This window comes from Varroa destructor, unplaced genomic scaffold, assembly GCF_002443255.2.
Source record: "Varroa destructor unplaced genomic scaffold, Vdes_3.0 BEIS01000004.1, whole genome shotgun sequence".
Lineage (NCBI taxonomy): Eukaryota > Metazoa > Arthropoda > Arachnida > Mesostigmata > Varroidae > Varroa > Varroa destructor.
The window spans coordinates 15,980,318-15,998,241 of NW_019211457.1; the positions used below are offsets into that span (position 1 = coordinate 15,980,318).

Below are 17,924 nucleotides of genomic sequence, written 5' to 3' on the forward strand. Positions count from 1 at the left end.
ACTTTGACTCTTAGTTTGGTCATCAAACGCTTTCTGCAGTATTTGCAACTTGATTCCGTTTTTAACATGAAGTCTGATACATACTTTTCAGTATTTCGTTTTGATTTTCGACAAAAACGGCTGAAGTCATTCTCGACAGGGAGATTGCAAGATAAAAAAATATGACTTTGAATGATCTGGAATTTTGAACTGTGAATATAAGGAAAGTGAGTGTGGCACCACAAGCCTACCAACCGGTCAGCCTTTAATCGACACGCACTGACAAAAACAGGGCATTTTACCACTATGTTTTTTGATACAGTACTACATATTCTTCGAAGATGTTAGTGACTCACATCAGGATCAGGACGAGAAGGTTTATTTTCTATAATCCTACTAGCTTTATCTGCTTTCGTTGTGTTTGGCTGTACTTTGTTCAGATGTCGCTGATCGATTGCATCGTCAGCGGAAAATGCATCTGAACTTGACGACTGAGGACCGCGGTTGTTCCGGCCTGCTTCGGCTTCGTGTTCTCGCGGGCTTGGACTACGGCTCCAGCGTTCCTCCGCAGTAGATCCGCTGGCCCAGGTTGAAGGGCTAGAGGAATCATTGTCGCTCTGCGAATAAAAAAACGACTTAACTGACATACGGTAAGAGACTTGTGTGGTTAATGTAACCGTTTGATTTTGGTTGAAAACTCCTCTAGCACCGAGCAGTTACCACAACAACAACAAAAATAGATCTGTCAAGAAAAATAACGTTAAGCACGTTTACCTAGCAAAACAAAGTACTTATTGTTAAATCGCATTGTTTTTAAATAAGCATCCTATCGCTGGTTCAGCCAACCTATCTGACAGCGATATTACAAGCAAAACTAGTACCGTTTTCCATTCTCCTTCGTATACTCGTTGGGCGCTGTGTGTCTCGCAAGAACTGGACGAGTCGAGTGCTACATGTAGGACACTTCGACATGCCAGAACATATGCCCAAGAACGCACAGCTTATTCCTGTAGCAGATCACCACCTCTTCGCCGTTCTTAAATACTCTCCCTTTCTCTATGTCGTTTAGTTAAAAAAAAGTCTTTATCTCAACGTTCTTCTTTTAATTGCTATATAAGTAAGTTTTTAGCTTTTTCATGAAATAATTTTACATCGTAAATCTAGGTGACTTTAAAAGATTGTAATATTTTAGGCGGTCGGGGTATACGAGGGGCTATGAATGAACTCAATAGAGTGAATTTATCTTTCGTTTTACATTAAAAGAAATGAAAGAAAGAAAAAAGGAGAAAAATTATGAGTCAACTAAGCATTTATTAACAACGAAACAATGCACCATGATCTGCTCAATGGGATTTCGTAAAGAAAACCGGATATCCACACAGTTAACTTGAAACATTTTGACATCTCCATAGCAGAGCCCCATACATGTGTGTATGTTAATGCCAATCCTAAATACTCGATAAAAGCAACAAAAGTTTATGTGTACTACGCGAATGGTAATTGACTTCGTGACATTACAATTAAACTGCCGCCTTGTATTACATTGGATTGACAACCGACTAAAATGTTGTAACCACTACGCCACATACTAGACGTTGTCATTAAGTTCTTAGTAACTTTTATTACGGTACGTACCTGCTGATTGCCTTTCTCCCCCATAGGAGTTGACTTCGTTTTCGCTCGTCTCGTGTTGTACAAGTCCTTTTGTGTGTGACTCTCTGAACATGTCCTTTCCCCAACGCTAGCCACCTTTCGAGCAACCTTCAATGTGCCTCTTGAAGAAGTCGTGTCCGTGCCTTTCTTCCGGTCCTATTGTAAGACATACGCAAAATTGAAAATTGATATTTGCTCACCTATGCTGGACGACTATGTAAGCATGTCCTAATCTTACAACAAACAATTTCAAATATTAATTAAAAGACAACCAGGTTAATACTAATATATATGTGGTTAAGTTTTCAAATGAGGACATTAAATCAGCCACCTTTTTCGTCGAGTTTTGTTTTCCACCCCCATTGGCGTTTGTTGATTCCTGCGTACGGACATACGTCCTGTTGGGCGACTTGGCTGTAGTTCGCTCCGTCTCGGTATTGTGAACCCGACTATTAAGGTCGGGTTTCAAAGGCTGATCCGTTGAAGATGACGATTCGATAAGATTTCGGTAATCTTTTGTCTCCGGTATGGTTAAATCTCCTAAACAAATAACAAAGGACTATGGAAATTAAACAAAGATCACTAAATAGATTCAATTATGCATCTAATTTCAGAGTGCATCTGCATCTACTTAAACGCGCGTTTTTTTTTTCGATTCGTTCATGCATCGAATCAACAAACGCATACCTCGCGTTAGCCTTCGTCGCGTAAGCTGCGTTTCTATTAAAAACATACGAGAACAACAATAAAGTCAAGGGACAGGCCCTACTGCTTTCGCCTAGACAGCCACGAACTTTTCACTCTATCTAAGTTTTATAAGCTAGTTTTATTGGCATTACATTTCAAAAGCTTGTTTCTCTCAGAAAAACGACCTGGATTAGGGGCCTTAAGAGATTTTAAAGATCTTTCAACGGATCTCAAGAGGGGTCGAGAATCACCAGGACGAATTTGGTTCGCATTTCTGCATAGGTAAGATATATGTATCCTACCCTCAGATTTGCATGCATTGTGATCCTCTTCAGACACTTGTCTATCACCTGCGCGAACTTCATCATTGTGACCTCCGGAAGCGTCCCTGGTTCTTAACCTTCGTGCAATGATTGCATTTCTTCATCTTTGCCCACTTACATTCACGGCGTCTCGACGGTGGAACGTCCCCCCTAGGGTTCAGAAAGCCCCAGGCAATGCTGGTTATAGTTAGTTAGCGTAGAAACGCCCCCCAACGATGTACCGAGCCCTTTCGTCAGCGTTGGGAAGCTCTGCGGTTTAATATTGCTTTTACTTTCGACAGATTGACGGCTCAACTGACGGGGGTTGGCTATCCCATCTAAGGGTTTAGATGCTCAAGGGAAATAAGAAGCGCACTCGCTTAAGCTTATTAATAGTAACGGGGCAACAAGTACGTAGTTGATGGAAGAAATTTGACGGAAGGGACTCGAACATGCTTCAGAACGTGCCAAATTGCTATAACTGTCATCTAATAGTTAATAGAGGGTTAGCAAATAGTTGCAATAATTATAAATTAGAATGATCATTTTCATCTGGGTTAATGTCAAAATGAAAAAGCCCTAATATAGTGCGTTATCATCCTAGGGTGACTAGCAGCCCTCGATGACTTGCTTGTGCAAGATGGGAGTAGCAGTAGATTATTCTCACGGTGACTTCACTTCCCATTCATATAATGCTCAGTTAATATAACTGGTTTATTTTATAAGCGGGGATACGCATAAGCTTCCGGTACGTGTATGTTGAACACTAGCGCAAAGAAACTGAGGACTTTACACAGTCAGAATCTTCACCAGCAGAATAGAAAAGCGGCCAAAAGATAACAGCATGAGAAAAACATTACAATCGAATTATGCAACAAGATCTTATGTCAAACGGGGAGTTAAGATTCAAAACATTCGCTTTTACACACCAGTCAACCTAACTATTCTCAAAATACATACAGTTAATTTTGTACAAACGTAGGTTGTATCGGCGCACATGTGTCACGCAAAAACATCTACTGCTGACTTTTCCGGAATAAACATATCTATAATCGCTTCTTTGCATAAATCAATAAGAAATTCAAAACTTTTCATTGCGGACTCCTATAAGACAATTCACGATCCAATTGTTTTGTGTTTATCGCCACTTCGAATTACTAGCTTGGCGAAAAAAAAAACATATAATCATAAAAAAAATGTCGCGATTCAAGAGAATGGTGACAAACATAGATTGTGTGTTAGACGAAAGTGTTGAAGTGTGAAGGCATGACTGTAAACGCCAGCGTTGAACAAAAGCTGAAGGAAGACCCACAGTAAAACATCGCATTGCGTTCGCTTAGACAAAATAGCACTTGGAGGGATGGATCGGAAACAGAGAATAACTAATGGGATTCGACGCACGAGTCACTTGAAGATGTCAAGCGTCCCGAGTTTTAAACGAACGCGAACTGACCCATCTACCCAGAGCCCGGGTGCGATGAAGATTGTAGTGATTGCAATATTATTACCACTCATTGTTACTGTTGGTATTGGTAACCCGGTCCAAGACGGATACGTTAATCACAGTGCTGGGACAAAGATTCGTAACGTTCGTGACATATACACACGCAAATCACTAACAGGAACACACAGTGTTAGAACTGCGCGTCGTCCTATAAACAATTTATTTAGCGGGTTCATTTCACCTCTTTCTACTGCTGCCGGTTGCCAACAAGACACTCACTGACACACACACATACACAAATGCAGGCAAAACTTTGCAGCTGAGTTACCATACAAAAATCACCCTACGAATCGGCCCTATTCCCTTCTTCCCTGTTTGTTGTGCGCAGGGAATCTACGCAAGGAGCCTATATGTCAGAGCGAGTTTCTTGTGTCTGTTGTTGTTGTTGACAATATCGATGATGATGACGGTGATGATGCTTTGAGCAGCCGATGCATCGTTTACCCCTTCACGCTGTCTAGTTTGGGCTTAATAGCGTAACCTCCGGATGCTAACTCTGGTTACAGTGGACGGCTAGCCTTGTTAAGGGTTAATGACTCGGGGGTGCGGAAACGTTTGTCGACGAAAGAAACCAACAGCTGCAACAGCAGTCGACAAGACGCACACGAACGGCTTTGCCCAGCAACGAATAGGCTAACTAACGGAACCGTAAGCGGAAGGCTGGGGCAAATGTGCTGCAAGAAAGATGAACAGGATTCTGAGCCGGCCGGTCGCAATTTCGAGCCAGCATATAGCTTGCGACATGCTGATGTTAATGCTCGCTGCTGCTACTCGTCTGAACTCAACCGTGGGATCGCAGGCCATGGGAAGACGGGCAAAAAAACATATTTATCGGCATTTATTTAATGTGTATTTGCGCCATGCTCTAATTATTAATAATGGGGTTGGTTAATTGCAATTGTTTCCAGCCTCAATGTGTCTACTTTCTGATGACATTTTTAAGAAAACGAAAATTTTTAGAAAATCGTCTTACAAAAAGCAATGTTTTCGTGGAATAAATGCCGTCTCCTATATGATACTCTTTGTATTAACTCAAGTGCTATCAGCGAAGGTGAAACCTTTTAATAAGTTCTTATCTGTTTGTCTCCTTATGGTGTTGTTAGTGTTATAAGGACAATGATCTACACGGATTGAAAGCCGTTGGCAACATGCTCGATGAAATCAAACTGGATAGGCAACCGCCAAGAAGGACTGCGGGCGGAAACCTTATTACAGTACCAGGCCGTAGATGATCGTTTAGTTGCAAAGTATCACAAACAGAAGGAGGCGGGTTGCAGGGTTAGATACTCTATGGGGACATCGCACAAACGCGAGAGCAGACCAACAAAACCCCGCAGCAGTAACATCATCACCATCACCAAACGCATGCACGGTTCTGCATGCTAACGTACATACAATTGCCTGACATACACAGACACCCACTCTCATGTATAAAGTATAGTTCAAGATGGTTCACCATTGGCCCGGTTTGACTAGGCCTCTGCGTGGCTCTTGGCCGAAGATGCTTAGCGGTGCCAAACACCAACAGCCCACGCTAGATTGCTTCGGATCGTCTGGCAGGGTGCAAACTCAGTTGTTGTCAGATTACGGGGGAAGCAAGACAGTACTAGGAGGAGACAAGACAGGGGTTCCGGCAGCCCCCGTAACCATCTCCTATAAAGTCCCCATCATCCCGTAGGTATCACCATGCACATTTTCGTTTGCGTTTACGGAAGAAAACATTCGAAGACGATGGCAATTGCGGTCGTGGCTTCGTTAACGAGACAAGCCCAGAAACAGTCATGGGAGAGGGGAAGTATGCGAACTACGGGGAAAAGGGGGAGATGTAGTGAATCGCACACGAGGAACGCGAAACGGGGTAGTAGAACGAGAGATGTAGGCGGAACAAAGTATAATAGTGAGCGGAGTGGCCCTACAGGGAACGGGATGGTGCAAAGAGAGAGAAAGAAGCGTAGTTGGCCGTTGCAGGCAAGGCGGAGCCGGGGGCGGTGACCGTTGACTCTGAGGAGAACTAGTCCCGGCAGGACTTGGCAAGACCTGGCATTACCAGCATTGCCAGCTTAATGGTGCCTGCGGATGACAACACCACAAGCGCCACCAGATTTTGGCGTAGATTTGACAAACCTTGCGTGTTTGCTTAGTTCCTTGTGCTTATGATCAGCTAAACGAAGATGGAGTTGCCGGTGACAACGAACAACAAATACAATGCTTCTAGAGGAAAGATGGTCAGTGTCAGAGCTCCATAACAGTCGCATGTAGTTGCAAAAGGCGGACGTTTTCAGTTCCAGAGATGAGGTTCTCCTACTTCGGATATCCACATTAATGCGACAGCAACTGCTGCGTGCAATTTTCAGAGACACATTGTATCGGGTGCGGCAAAGTGTTCAAGGGAGCAATGCGACTGAACCGTGGCAGATCGTTCGGCCAGGACAAACTTCAATATGTGTTGCAAACGAATGAAGAAAGGCTCTTGTATCAAATTACTTACTATCAGCCTTTAGTTTTTAAGTAAAATTTGTATAAAATGAACACCGTAAACAGTTATTTGATGTTCGCATCTGAAAATCTACGTTGTAAACAAGTTAATCGAATTCAGAATATAAATTCTCCTTCAGATTCTATCGTCGACGCAACAATCCTCCATCCTAGAGTAACAACATCTGGTACAATGATGCATCTTCAGATCGTTAACGTTTCTGCAGCTCTGTTTTTCCTCAAACTTGCCCTTGGGCCGGCATAAACAATCACTCTTTATCCACACAAACTCCGTTTATTGAACTATTAATTTGTAAAAGTGCTCGTTTACCATTCAGTGAATGGTTTTTGCGTAGACATATTGCGGACTATTAGACGATGTGTTTTGGCAACAGTTTTAAGAACGCCTTTACTACGCTGCTGTAGCACAACGTACACACATATACATAAACACACACATCAATATATGGCTTAAGTTTAATCTAACGTTTAATGTGATTATAATTATTCCATAAGAAAAAATGCTACTAAAGGTGCTTCGTTTAAGAAGAAACATCAACAGGTTGTTTGCATTGTGAAGGTTACCAAACTAGTGGGTGACGATTCCGCAGCTTGGCTATATTTTACTACTGAACGTAGCCAAATGTTAAGAGAGGTCAGGCGTGTAGTAGACATTTACCGAGCGTGGTACAGTTCCAACCTGACCTAGGTGTTAGTTCTTAATTAGGTTTATATTGGTAAAGAAAACGTGAGTCCTCCATAAACAGTTTTCTGTTACTTGCCAATACGCCGGCTTAGTGTCTCCGATATATGAGAAGTTACGCACTGGGCGTGCACAGAAGTGAAGTAAGTGACCGATTAAAGACCGAAACTTGTTGAAGGTGGCCGAGAAGATCGCTGTCACAGTGCACTAAGAGAGATACGACGTGCCTATTTGATACAGTGGCCAAGCTCAAATCGTATGGTCGGAAACATATGTTTTCAGAGACAAAGTTGGAAGGCAATATCTGTGAGTTCGCAATTTCAGTTTGATAACTGATTTAAATATAAAGTTAATGAGAAAACAGATACCTCACTTCTATGACAAGCAAATCAACGTTTGATACCGAAACTCACTATAATTACACGCGCGAGGCCATCTTGGTAATCAGATGCTCCGATATGAATTCAATCAATGATCCATAATAGCATTTATACAGAAGAAGGACTAATGCTTGTCTCGTATGTTTAATGGCTGAGAGAATGTGTAGCTGACTTAAAAGGAGAGGATATTCCGATGGTTACGGTGAAACGATAACGCGCTCCACAGTGCATCGTTGCGGCTTAAAAGACGAGTACGGTACGCCTCTCGTATCTATTGTCCTCAGATAAACCGACAAACCACGGTTCTCGCTATAATTAGCAAAAATGCTCGATGGAAACGTATGCGAGGCGTGTTGTCATTTATCAGGCAGCGCCGCTCAGCATTGCGTGGTAAGTTTATATTAGATTCCTGTTGACTCTCAGACAGCTGACCACTTAAACAAAAACCCGAGTCATCTTTTATTTTCTGACTCGTCATTTTAAGCACATGACATAGACGCACGTGGTACTTAGTGCTTGGCCAATTCGCATCACTGAATGAAGTTAGCTTTCAATCTCATATACCATTGACACGATATTTCATGTCCTTGACTTAACAGTTCCACTTCGTCGCGTAACCGAGACCTACTCTTACACAAAAACATCGCATATATATTGTAGATATATATAATGTGTGTGCATAAACGCTACGTATATCCCTGTCCGAGTCGAGCTATAGACATGATTCGATCCCAGAGAAATTGGTGCTCCACAGCAATTTTTCCCGCCTTTTTTTTTTTTTTTAGACCCGCTCCCAATAAATGAACGCCGGCCCGGTCCAGCAGATGAGCTTTTAGTTTGCCTGCCAAACTATATCAATCGAGTTTCAAGTTAAAGCAAAATTAGCCCCTCAGCATCTTAACGCATGTTGGCCTCTTCACTAGATGCTGCTGCTGCCGCATTGCTTAATTGGATTATGAAATAAGAGTTTTGTAACCGCAATCGTCGCTTGTTCACCTCGTCGGTCCCTCGTTGCCGGATCGAGAATGGACTGCAAGATAAACCCTGCAACAGTGCAGTAGTGGCAGTCACCAATGAGAACTTCAACCACCGCTATGTTCTTGTCGCCCTGCTGCTGTCTACAACGAATAGGATCGCGCTAAAGCGTTATAATAGTGTTTATTAGTAAGTGTCCGTTGTGATAAGCGTTTTGGTCCGTTTACCTAGTACAACAAGTCGCTCGGTAGCTTTCGGCCCAACGGAACGAATCAGTGCTTCAGCTGCTCGCGGTTTTAACCCGGCAAGGGCCAGAGGGAACTCGTTGTTGGAAGTACGAGAGCTCAGGAGATGCACACTCCGTTCAGGATGGAGAAGCCCAGCTCAAGGGAGGCAAATAGCGAGGCGAATGAAACGTGCGTAAAGAAATGCTTTTGCTGAGTGACCGTATTCGACATAGACAGGACGGGGCGGTTGGGGCTGCGGGGCTTTGCGAGGGGAAGACCAAGAAAAAGAAGACGAAGACCCTCCAAGAAACAAACGGCCTTAACCGGCACTATGCAACCAGTGGCTCTCTGCTGAATAATTTTGTCTTGACTTTCCTTAGCCGAGTTAACTGGGTTGAAGCGGCAGAGAGAGCAGGGCCAAAGGAGGGGGCAAGCGCAATCTATGACACATAGACAGCCCTCGCTATGGAGGCGATCGAAGTTGTTCTGTATTGCTTCCCACTGTCGAGCAACGTGAAACTGGGCCTATGTGTGTATGTTAAATGTGTGCTTGCGTGGTCCTGTGGGATGCTACGGATCTAAGTTGATAAATATTCAACGAAAACTAATGCAGGGTACTGTCCACTGACGCTTTTAGCAATGGAAAAAGGAGAAAACCACTTGATGTTTATCTGGGGCATATGATAAAAAAAAGAGTTGGATAGCTAAACATGAACCCTAATGTAAAACCGACAACGTGTACCGCATATACCGTCTCTAGTATACGATACATTGGAACAGCTTTTTCCAATGGCGTTGATGTGTGTACGCGTTTCTTTTTTTCCATAACAACAAGAATAAGCTGTGCTATTCAACCAACTAAAATAACATATGTCTTTCATAGTATCAGTAATCGAGGAGTAAAAACTAGTGTAAAAAGGAAATAGAGACTACGGTTCCGATGAGAAATACACAATATGCATCAAATTCAATTTCTCGGCTTTTCTGTCGGTCGCTGAAGTTATGATGCATTGTTTCGTATGGCTGGCTTCTTCTATCATGAAACAAAGTTTGTCTATATCCATACTCGAATCTAAATTGCTACGTGTCCTTAAGCTTAGTAAACAGAGACGTTATCACTGCACCATCACGGGAATAAGTGCAGGTAAGGGAAAATGTCGTGCTACTGCATTTCAAGCAGACAACAAAAAAATAAGGAACTTGGCCATTTTCTTCAACAACCCGTTCTTTCCTGCTCATTTATCTTGATCATATTATGGATAGCGCTTCCACAATCCGGTCTCATCGACTGGCTGGACTCAGCCCCAGCTACTTTCGCTCTGTGTTGCTTGTTTTTTTGTTTGTTGTTTGAGAAGCATTAAACAAATGTATAATAAAAATCAGCATATTTCTTTTCAACTGAAACGGTTAGGACTTTTTTATTTCTCGCCCGTGCGGATCTCCTTTGATTTCATGGATCCCTCTACTCTCTACACTAGCTCATTTTTTACTGTTTTGCCATTCGTTTCCCGATCTTTCCCCGAACGATGGCATTATTCCCTTGGCCACTTTGTCACAACCAATGACTCCCTAGTATCACCGCGGTGAAGATTAATGACGAAATCCTATTCGCGAAGTCCACATCTGCATCTGCGTTCCCTGCAATTTTTTTTCTCCTTTTCCCGACTGAGTTAGCGTTAGGCTCTCGGTTGATAGCACACATACTGGCCGCTGAGTCTAGCCACTAGCCAGCTTATTTACTTCATGCAGTTCGCAAAAAGCCCCACCTGACAGTAAACGAGGGAGAAGTATCCACCATCCGATACCCTGTTCTGCGCGTCCTTCCTTCGCCGATACGCGACTGAGATTTGATTCTGCTAACAACGCTTGGTTATAAAACTACCCATGTGTTATATGCCAAGAAATCAGCGACAAACGGCCAAGTGCAATTAGGGGTGACGGACCACCCCTCTGCGAGACTACCACAATACTGTGCAGTGTCATTCACCAAATTCATCCATCGATTTCATGTTCAACTTGCGTTCATGCAGACTCTGGCGTCCCTCTTTAATTGGTCGTTGCAACGCGTTCGCTTTTGGTGCCTAATTTGCCAATTTTTGCTACAATCACTTATTATATGGCATAGACAGAACAAGCAGATCTAAACAACGCCAGATGCAGCATCCGCTACATTCGTTTAGTGATTATGTGGTGACCCTGTGGCCTTTGTCCGAGTTTGACCCACATGCAGACAAAATCACCGGGGCGCCAGTAACCAAAACAGTGACTCCAATCACAATGTTATATTCGATATACCAAAGTATTTAAGCCAGCTTCGTGTGAATAAGTAGCAGAATGGCTTGTCACTCGAAACGTAAGCTATTAATAGTTTGATTTATTGAGAACTCTTGATTCATCGTCTTGATGCTGCCAGTCATTCTGTCTAAATACCTGCTCTTTTCGGTCGGTGTTCGTAAAAGAAAGCGAGCCCATGTTACGTAGCTTATTTTCGATCCACCGCACGACTGAGGTTTACGTTCAGCAGAATGAGATAAAAGCACTGACATAAAAGAGTTTCCGTCTCTTGTCAAATGAGTATGTCGTCACTTTAAGAGGCAGTATCATTAAAAAACGCGCAGCTCACAGAGTTCATGGTGCAGCGTTATGAAGGAAATCATCAGCTCTTGACTGGATTAGTAGCCATTGATATATTTCTACGAGAGTGCGAAAATCGCTCCGTAATCTACGCGCTGACGACCGACCGGTCCTGACGTGAGCAAAATTTAGAAAGAAAGATGCCGGCTTTGTTTGTGTTCGTCTCAGTGAGGCGTTCAGAAGTGTATACATTCAGCCACACACACGGACAGGTGCAATCTAAGAAAGCAGGCTGCTATGCGCATAAGGTTACACGGCTTGTTTTGTATGAGAATTAATAGCTTTCAACAGGGTTTGGCATTGCTGTCATTTCTCTTATGCCTTTGCAGTCTTTAGGGACTCACCCTATCGAATTTCGGCGAAGCGGAAAGGCAGGGTGCGACGTGGAGTGTGCGTAAACGGGGTAGATGCACGCCGTGGAAGATCGACAAAGTACCGTGTACTGGGGTGACCACTCCGCTAGCACTGGCCAGTGGGCCACCTTTGCGCTGCACGAGCTACGTCTGATGCCCATGTGCCAATGCATGACACCATCTGAAGACTAAGTACAGCCTTGAAAGCTCGAAGCTTGGAGTTTGTGTGATGTTGTGCCCCTACCTTGTCCGTCCATCCCTGATAGCATCGTGGGTCCACCTACCTCTTTTCGCCAAAGACGCCTGCCTCTATTTAGAGCTTATGGCCGGCCACAACTCATCCGCGGACAGGGCGTCCAGCGTGCTGGTTTGTTCTGTAAAGGTTTATTATGAGAACGTTTGCGAAGGGAGACAAACCGTACACGGAAGCCCAATACGGCTTTGCCTCCCCCATGTGTCCGAAATACCCTTCCTATCCTTCTCTTGGAAAGTACGCTGTAACGCAAGCGTTTAACCTGACTATCTGCAAAATAGATGCACGACCACGCAGCCCCAGCCTTTCTTCGGCCTCCGCTAGGACGCTGCATTTTCTGATACAGCTGATCAGCGAGATCCTCGAGGACCGACATAGCAACGCAGGCATCATTGACATCGGCCAGTCGCCCATTCCGACCGCTGGTAGCGACAGGAATTGACGATATGATGTTATGCCCCGGCTATTAAGAACCGGCGGTCTTTGTCGCCACGCTGAACCTCATACATAAATCCAGTATCCGCAGAAGGCATCGATAACTCCGGATGCATCGTCCTCCTTCCAAAAGTCCCTTTAGTCGGTTTGCTAAAATCCCCAGTAATCAAAGTTTCTGTTCTCATCAGAGCGTGCTCTTCTAGACCCTTTCTTGATAAGACGAACTGTTATAGCTAACGTTCTTCAAACCTAAAATGCATCTTCACTGTATCGTTTTGTCCTCTGGCCAGTCGTCTTTACCATAGGAACATCATGATAGAAGGGTTCCGTTCTGATCGAACCTTCTAGAAGAGATATAGCCTTTCGTAATTTAGTGTCGCCGTCTGGCTTCCGGAGGCATGCTGATACTGGATATGGGAAAAATCCAGGGCGCGGCTGGACAAGCGAAAGAAGCGCATCCTGTTGCTATCGCAGGATCGTATCCTTACAACTGAGTACGAAGCTAAGCTGGCGCATGAGCAGACTAAAACGCAGATACACATAAATAGCCCTCATAGGGAATATATGTCCGCGTTGGCTGTTGTTTTTGGCAGCAACGGTTGCCCACGATGCAGTCAATACACAATATACAGAAGGGTGTTTCTTCTGGCGCCTCGCCTTGACTTCTCACAGGGAAACGAGAAAAGCCTGGGTTATGTGGGGGTTTAGCAAGTATTATGGATAGTGTCGAGACGAAGAGAGGGGTGCGGTTTGCGCTGGACGTACTAAAGAATGTTTGATCGCCTGCCCCTTAAAGGGGGTGAGATGAGGCAGACAGTAGCTGTCTCCTTAGCTGAACAGAAGCGGGACTGCAGGCTACATTGAGGAAGGACATGACTCTGTCGCTTCCTGGCTATTACCACCTAATAGACCATATTGTAGGCTTAACTGCCAAGTCTACTGCAGCGAGTTTGCCGTATGGACATAGCGCAGACTATATTTACATGAAATCCTCTTCCATCATCAAATAATAACATTATCTAACTACGATTTAACAAACTATCGACTCGAACAAGCTAGCAATAAGATTTATTCTGCTGAATAGGTGCTTCGTCGCTGTTCCTAAAGAGGTGGTCTGGAGCCAAGTCGACCAGTCGACCCAGGACAAACATTGTTACCTGCCTGTAGAGACAGGTTATAGCTCTTAGATATGGTGCTGTTCGGCTATGACTTCATGGCAAAGAACACTGCTTACCAACACTGTGGACTGGAGAATGTTTGCAGCCATGGAGCTCCTATCGGCTATGCCTAACAAGCAACGTCTGGTCGGTGTGCCCCGACGAGCGCTTGCTCATAGTTGCTGGTGAAGTGGACGGATGCTGCGCCGCAGATGTTAGAGACTTAGGCTATAAGAAGAGTTAAAATTAGCTTTGATATACAGCCCACTGTCCCGCTGGCACCCATCTCGGGGTCAAGATACCCCGGACGTTATAGCCAATCCAGCGACTGCAGCAGCAACAGCAACGTAAACAAAATGTAATAGCATTTATGGGGGTGTACGGCTGCTGAAATCGGTTCGTTTGTAACTTCGTTTCAGCTAACTTCCGTTCTTAGGGAACAACGCTACACAGCCATTACTGCTATTGGAGATGCATCGCTTATAGGGCACATAATAGTTTCTTTCTATAGAAAAAAGTAGAGACAAGCCGACTTTAATGCAGTGCGATAAGAAAGATGATTGAGCTGTTTCTATTTAGGGAGTACAACGGGCGTATTTTTTCTTGCCCAACAATGACTATCTAAATGCTGTTCGTATTAACGAATGGAAATTAAAGGTCATATTGTTATGTTATGTTATATGGAATCTTACATAATCCTTATGAATCATTTATTAGCAATTTCGTGTGTTGAAGTGCCATATATATTTTATAGTTGTGTGTATGCATATAATGGATGACGTTAGCAGCGTCTCGAAATAACGCTACGGACATTTTGTTTATTTATCATCTTAGATTTCTTGTTTTAATTGAAAATCTTTTTTCTCCTAATTTCACACTATTCGATTGTAATTGTAGCCTGTTGGGATTAACGGCTGGCTTGCTTTTAACGAATGGCTTTAGACTGACCTCATTTTTTGGGAACACCTCGTTTAGTTGTTAGTCCTCCTGTATAAACACTGTTTGGCTGGTTAGTTTTTCGCGTCGGACACACATACGAGCGTTATAGTTATTTTTGGGAATTTTCTTTCATTTTTAACTCGACATCGCATTTGCACGGCATCCTTTTGGTCTTCTCCCTTAACAACCACTTTCGCCAGTGTAAAGAGGGCAATTAGATTGTGTCATAACATGGTCAGCTTGAATCGCAGATGCCCTTCAACAAAAGAGATATTTAAGCAAAGATATTGAATCACAATACTAGCTACACAAAAAGCTTCAACAAATAACCGTTACATGTAGTTGTTTGACGAAGCGTTCGATGCTATCAATGTTGTTCTATTTTTGTCAGTTTATTAATACTACCATCGTATCTCGACCATATTGTCAATGAGCTTTTTACTAAACTTTGTTCGTGGGTCCAAAGACCAATCGGACCAACTTTCTACGTAGGGAACGGCAGCCAAATTTGCTATGAGCTCAAATCACATTAGTTACTATAACACACACCTTTTTCCTGCAGCAATACGCCCTCTGTCCTGTTCGGTTCGCCGAGTCATTTTCTTTCCTACTATAGGACATATTCTTTCTCATCTACTCATACCAAATCTCAATTACCGTATTTGCTTCTTGAAGAAAGAGAATTTTCGCTTACGAAGTCCGCGAGCTAAGCAAGACCCAGCGCCCTTAAGTCGTTTACTTGCTTAACCCAATCTTACCAGCTTTCTCTTCGGGAGAAGCGACGGGGTTTATCTTGGCTATGATAATTAGTATTTTGATTTTTTGCTATGCTAACCAACAGTGGTGTTGTTAGTGGCAGTAGGCTGCCGCAGCCCCCAAAGGCGCAACCCCCCGCTCCACCAGTCGCTTACGCAGGGTCGAAACGCGTGCATCGCTCAGAGTAGACGCAGTAGCCCACCTCCATTCGCTCGAAGCCCACGCATGCAGCAGCAACTGCATCCGAGAAGATATATAAATTAATTATAAAATCTTTCCCGTGCAAATTTTGGATTAGCGCACAGACCACCGCTCCTATTTCTTCTGCTGCTACTGCGGCTGGGCTGCACGGGAAGAAGCGAACTCTAGCTAAAATTGAGAGGGAATTGAGGACCTGCGTTGGCCATGGCGAAGGCTGGACCGGTGAGGTACCGAGTAAACTCCTTCAGGAGACTAACTTGCGGGGTCGTGGTTAGTGTTACTGCTTTTGCTTGCTAGCCACTGGTACAATGGCGCTAGCAGCACTGGGGTACCCGACTGCGTTCTAGGCTGCACCGTAAAGTAAGTGTGCCGTGGCGTGACGAAAAGCGAAAATCGGAAGAGGCGCGTGGGCATAACGGCAGCAGCCGCAATGCGGCGACAGCCTCAGGGGCAGGATCGAGAAGCAGGCCTGGCCCCCCGTGGCGTCGTAAAGCTCTAATCTGAGGACAACGACACAAGCAGTAGGGGCGTGGAGCACTTCGAGGCTTAGAACGTGGCGGTAAGGGAAGGGGCAGGAAAGAGAATGGAGGGCGAGAAGAAACTCCAGGGGTACGAGGGAAAAAGTCGGTTGAACAGCTCTAACCCGACGAGTTTGTGAGTTGAGAGAGGCTTCCGTCGGCGTACGCTGTGTCGTTGACGAAACGCGTCTCCTAGCCGATGCTAGTGCCTCGCCTACCTCTGGTCGACAACGCACTCTTGTTTTTTGCACGTTACCGAATACTTTCTCCGTGCTAATTCGCCTTAACCGTCTCTTGTCGACAAACTCAGCTAGGAACTCTATGCTTTGCTTTCAACTCGCGCCCCGTTCAGAACTTGATTAGTAGTCAAGTTACCGCAACAATGCCATCGCATCGACAACCATGATAACAACAGCAACAGAGCTCCAAATGAATAAGTTGTGCAGGGCTATCTCGGCTATTTTGCCATATTGTAAAATTTGTATTTGAATTAAGCTGTCTGGCCAATAATTTTTAGCATCGGGTTAAACAAATAGATGGTTGGGATGGAATATACCCGATAAAGACCATGATGATAATTATAATATTATGTCTAATCGGACCGCAGTTAAATTTCGCAACGTGCAAATCGATTTGGGAATGTATCCATTCCTATCCATTTCCTATCTGTTCCCGTTCGTTACCCTTTTGCCATGACAATTCGACATTATCAATCTACGAAACTTCGTATTTGTTTAGAATATGTGATGCTCACAAGTTCAAAAGTTAAGTTAAAAACACTTCGTCCGTGCAATTCAAATAACAGAGAATCAAACTCATTAGACGTTCTAACCATGCTGATTGAGAAACGGGGAAGGTTTGTTTAGTTTCGTAAGGCCAAGATCGCTAGCGGCCTTTGCTGTAGCCAGCTGCGAGCAGCCAACTCTGCATACGATCTACGATGTCCCGTAGAATCCTTCTATCCCACTGACTCTCTTCTAAGCACTATTTACACACGAATTTCGCCTATGTGTTTTTATGCAGCGAATGATCCGCGAACATTTAATGCAAGGCGGTCATCCTAAAGTTGCTAGCTCGGTTATTGTGTTCATGAGTCCGCCAAAAAAATGTATCTTGCTTACACAACCTTTCATTCCATATGAGCTACTCCGGGGCGAATGCCGTCCTGCCGTCTACATGAAGCACCTAGCGCGATGCTCAGCAGAGGAAGACATGAGAACAGTATGCAACCCAGGTTGCAGAAGGCCGCTTCGGCCAAACGCGAGTATTTGTCCATTAGGCCGTTAGCAGCGGCGGTGCTGGGTGCCCATCACAGCAATGCAAGCATCGCTTTTCAGGTTCATGCCAGGACCGTGGCAATCGCCAACTAGCGGATAGTGGAACAGTGTGCTGGCCGCCACCCATAGTCCACGATCTGCTGTCCAATTCAAAACAGCTAACTGAGACCAGAAGCAGCCACGCTAGCTGATTTCGTCTGCAGCCGACCGCGCGACGCCACCGGTCAGCACGCCAGGTTCATTCGACTGATCTACATGGAAGAGGGACAGTTCTTCGGCTGTGCCCTGGTTTAAGACCAACCAGCGCCAACGACCATGAACGCAACCATGTTTGCGGCAGTCTCGCAGCGTTTACGCATGAACAGAGGGGAATTGGACACTGCTTAAACCCGGCGAGCGAGCCTTGTCGAGTAGTAGCCGACACTTGCACGTGGCTGCAGAGTCTACCTTTAGGAGCACGCACCACTCTTGCCTCTGTCCATTGCCTTCGTCCAGCGCTTTCTGATGCTGATGATC

General features: G+C 44.4%; 1 protein-coding gene across 9 annotated transcripts in view; it reads right to left on the bottom strand.

The window, feature by feature from the left end:
• The window catches only part of LOC111249558 (uncharacterized), a 214,974-nt gene that overhangs the window by 3,500 nt on the left and 193,550 nt on the right, over window positions 1–17,924 (bottom strand). For 8 of the 9 annotated variants that reach the window (XM_022803564.2, XM_086986855.1, XM_086986857.1 and 5 more), the window contains 3 exons: window positions 1,964–2,172; window positions 1,615–1,788; window positions 336–596 (listed from right to left, as the gene is read on the bottom strand). In XM_022803564.2, coding sequence (XP_022659299.1) covers window positions 336–596; window positions 1,615–1,788; window positions 1,964–2,172 — 644 coding nt within the window. Of the gene's footprint in view, window positions 1–335; window positions 597–1,614; window positions 1,789–1,963; window positions 2,192–17,924 lie in introns of all 9 variants that reach the window. The other variant, XM_086986862.1, reaches the window with a different exon arrangement.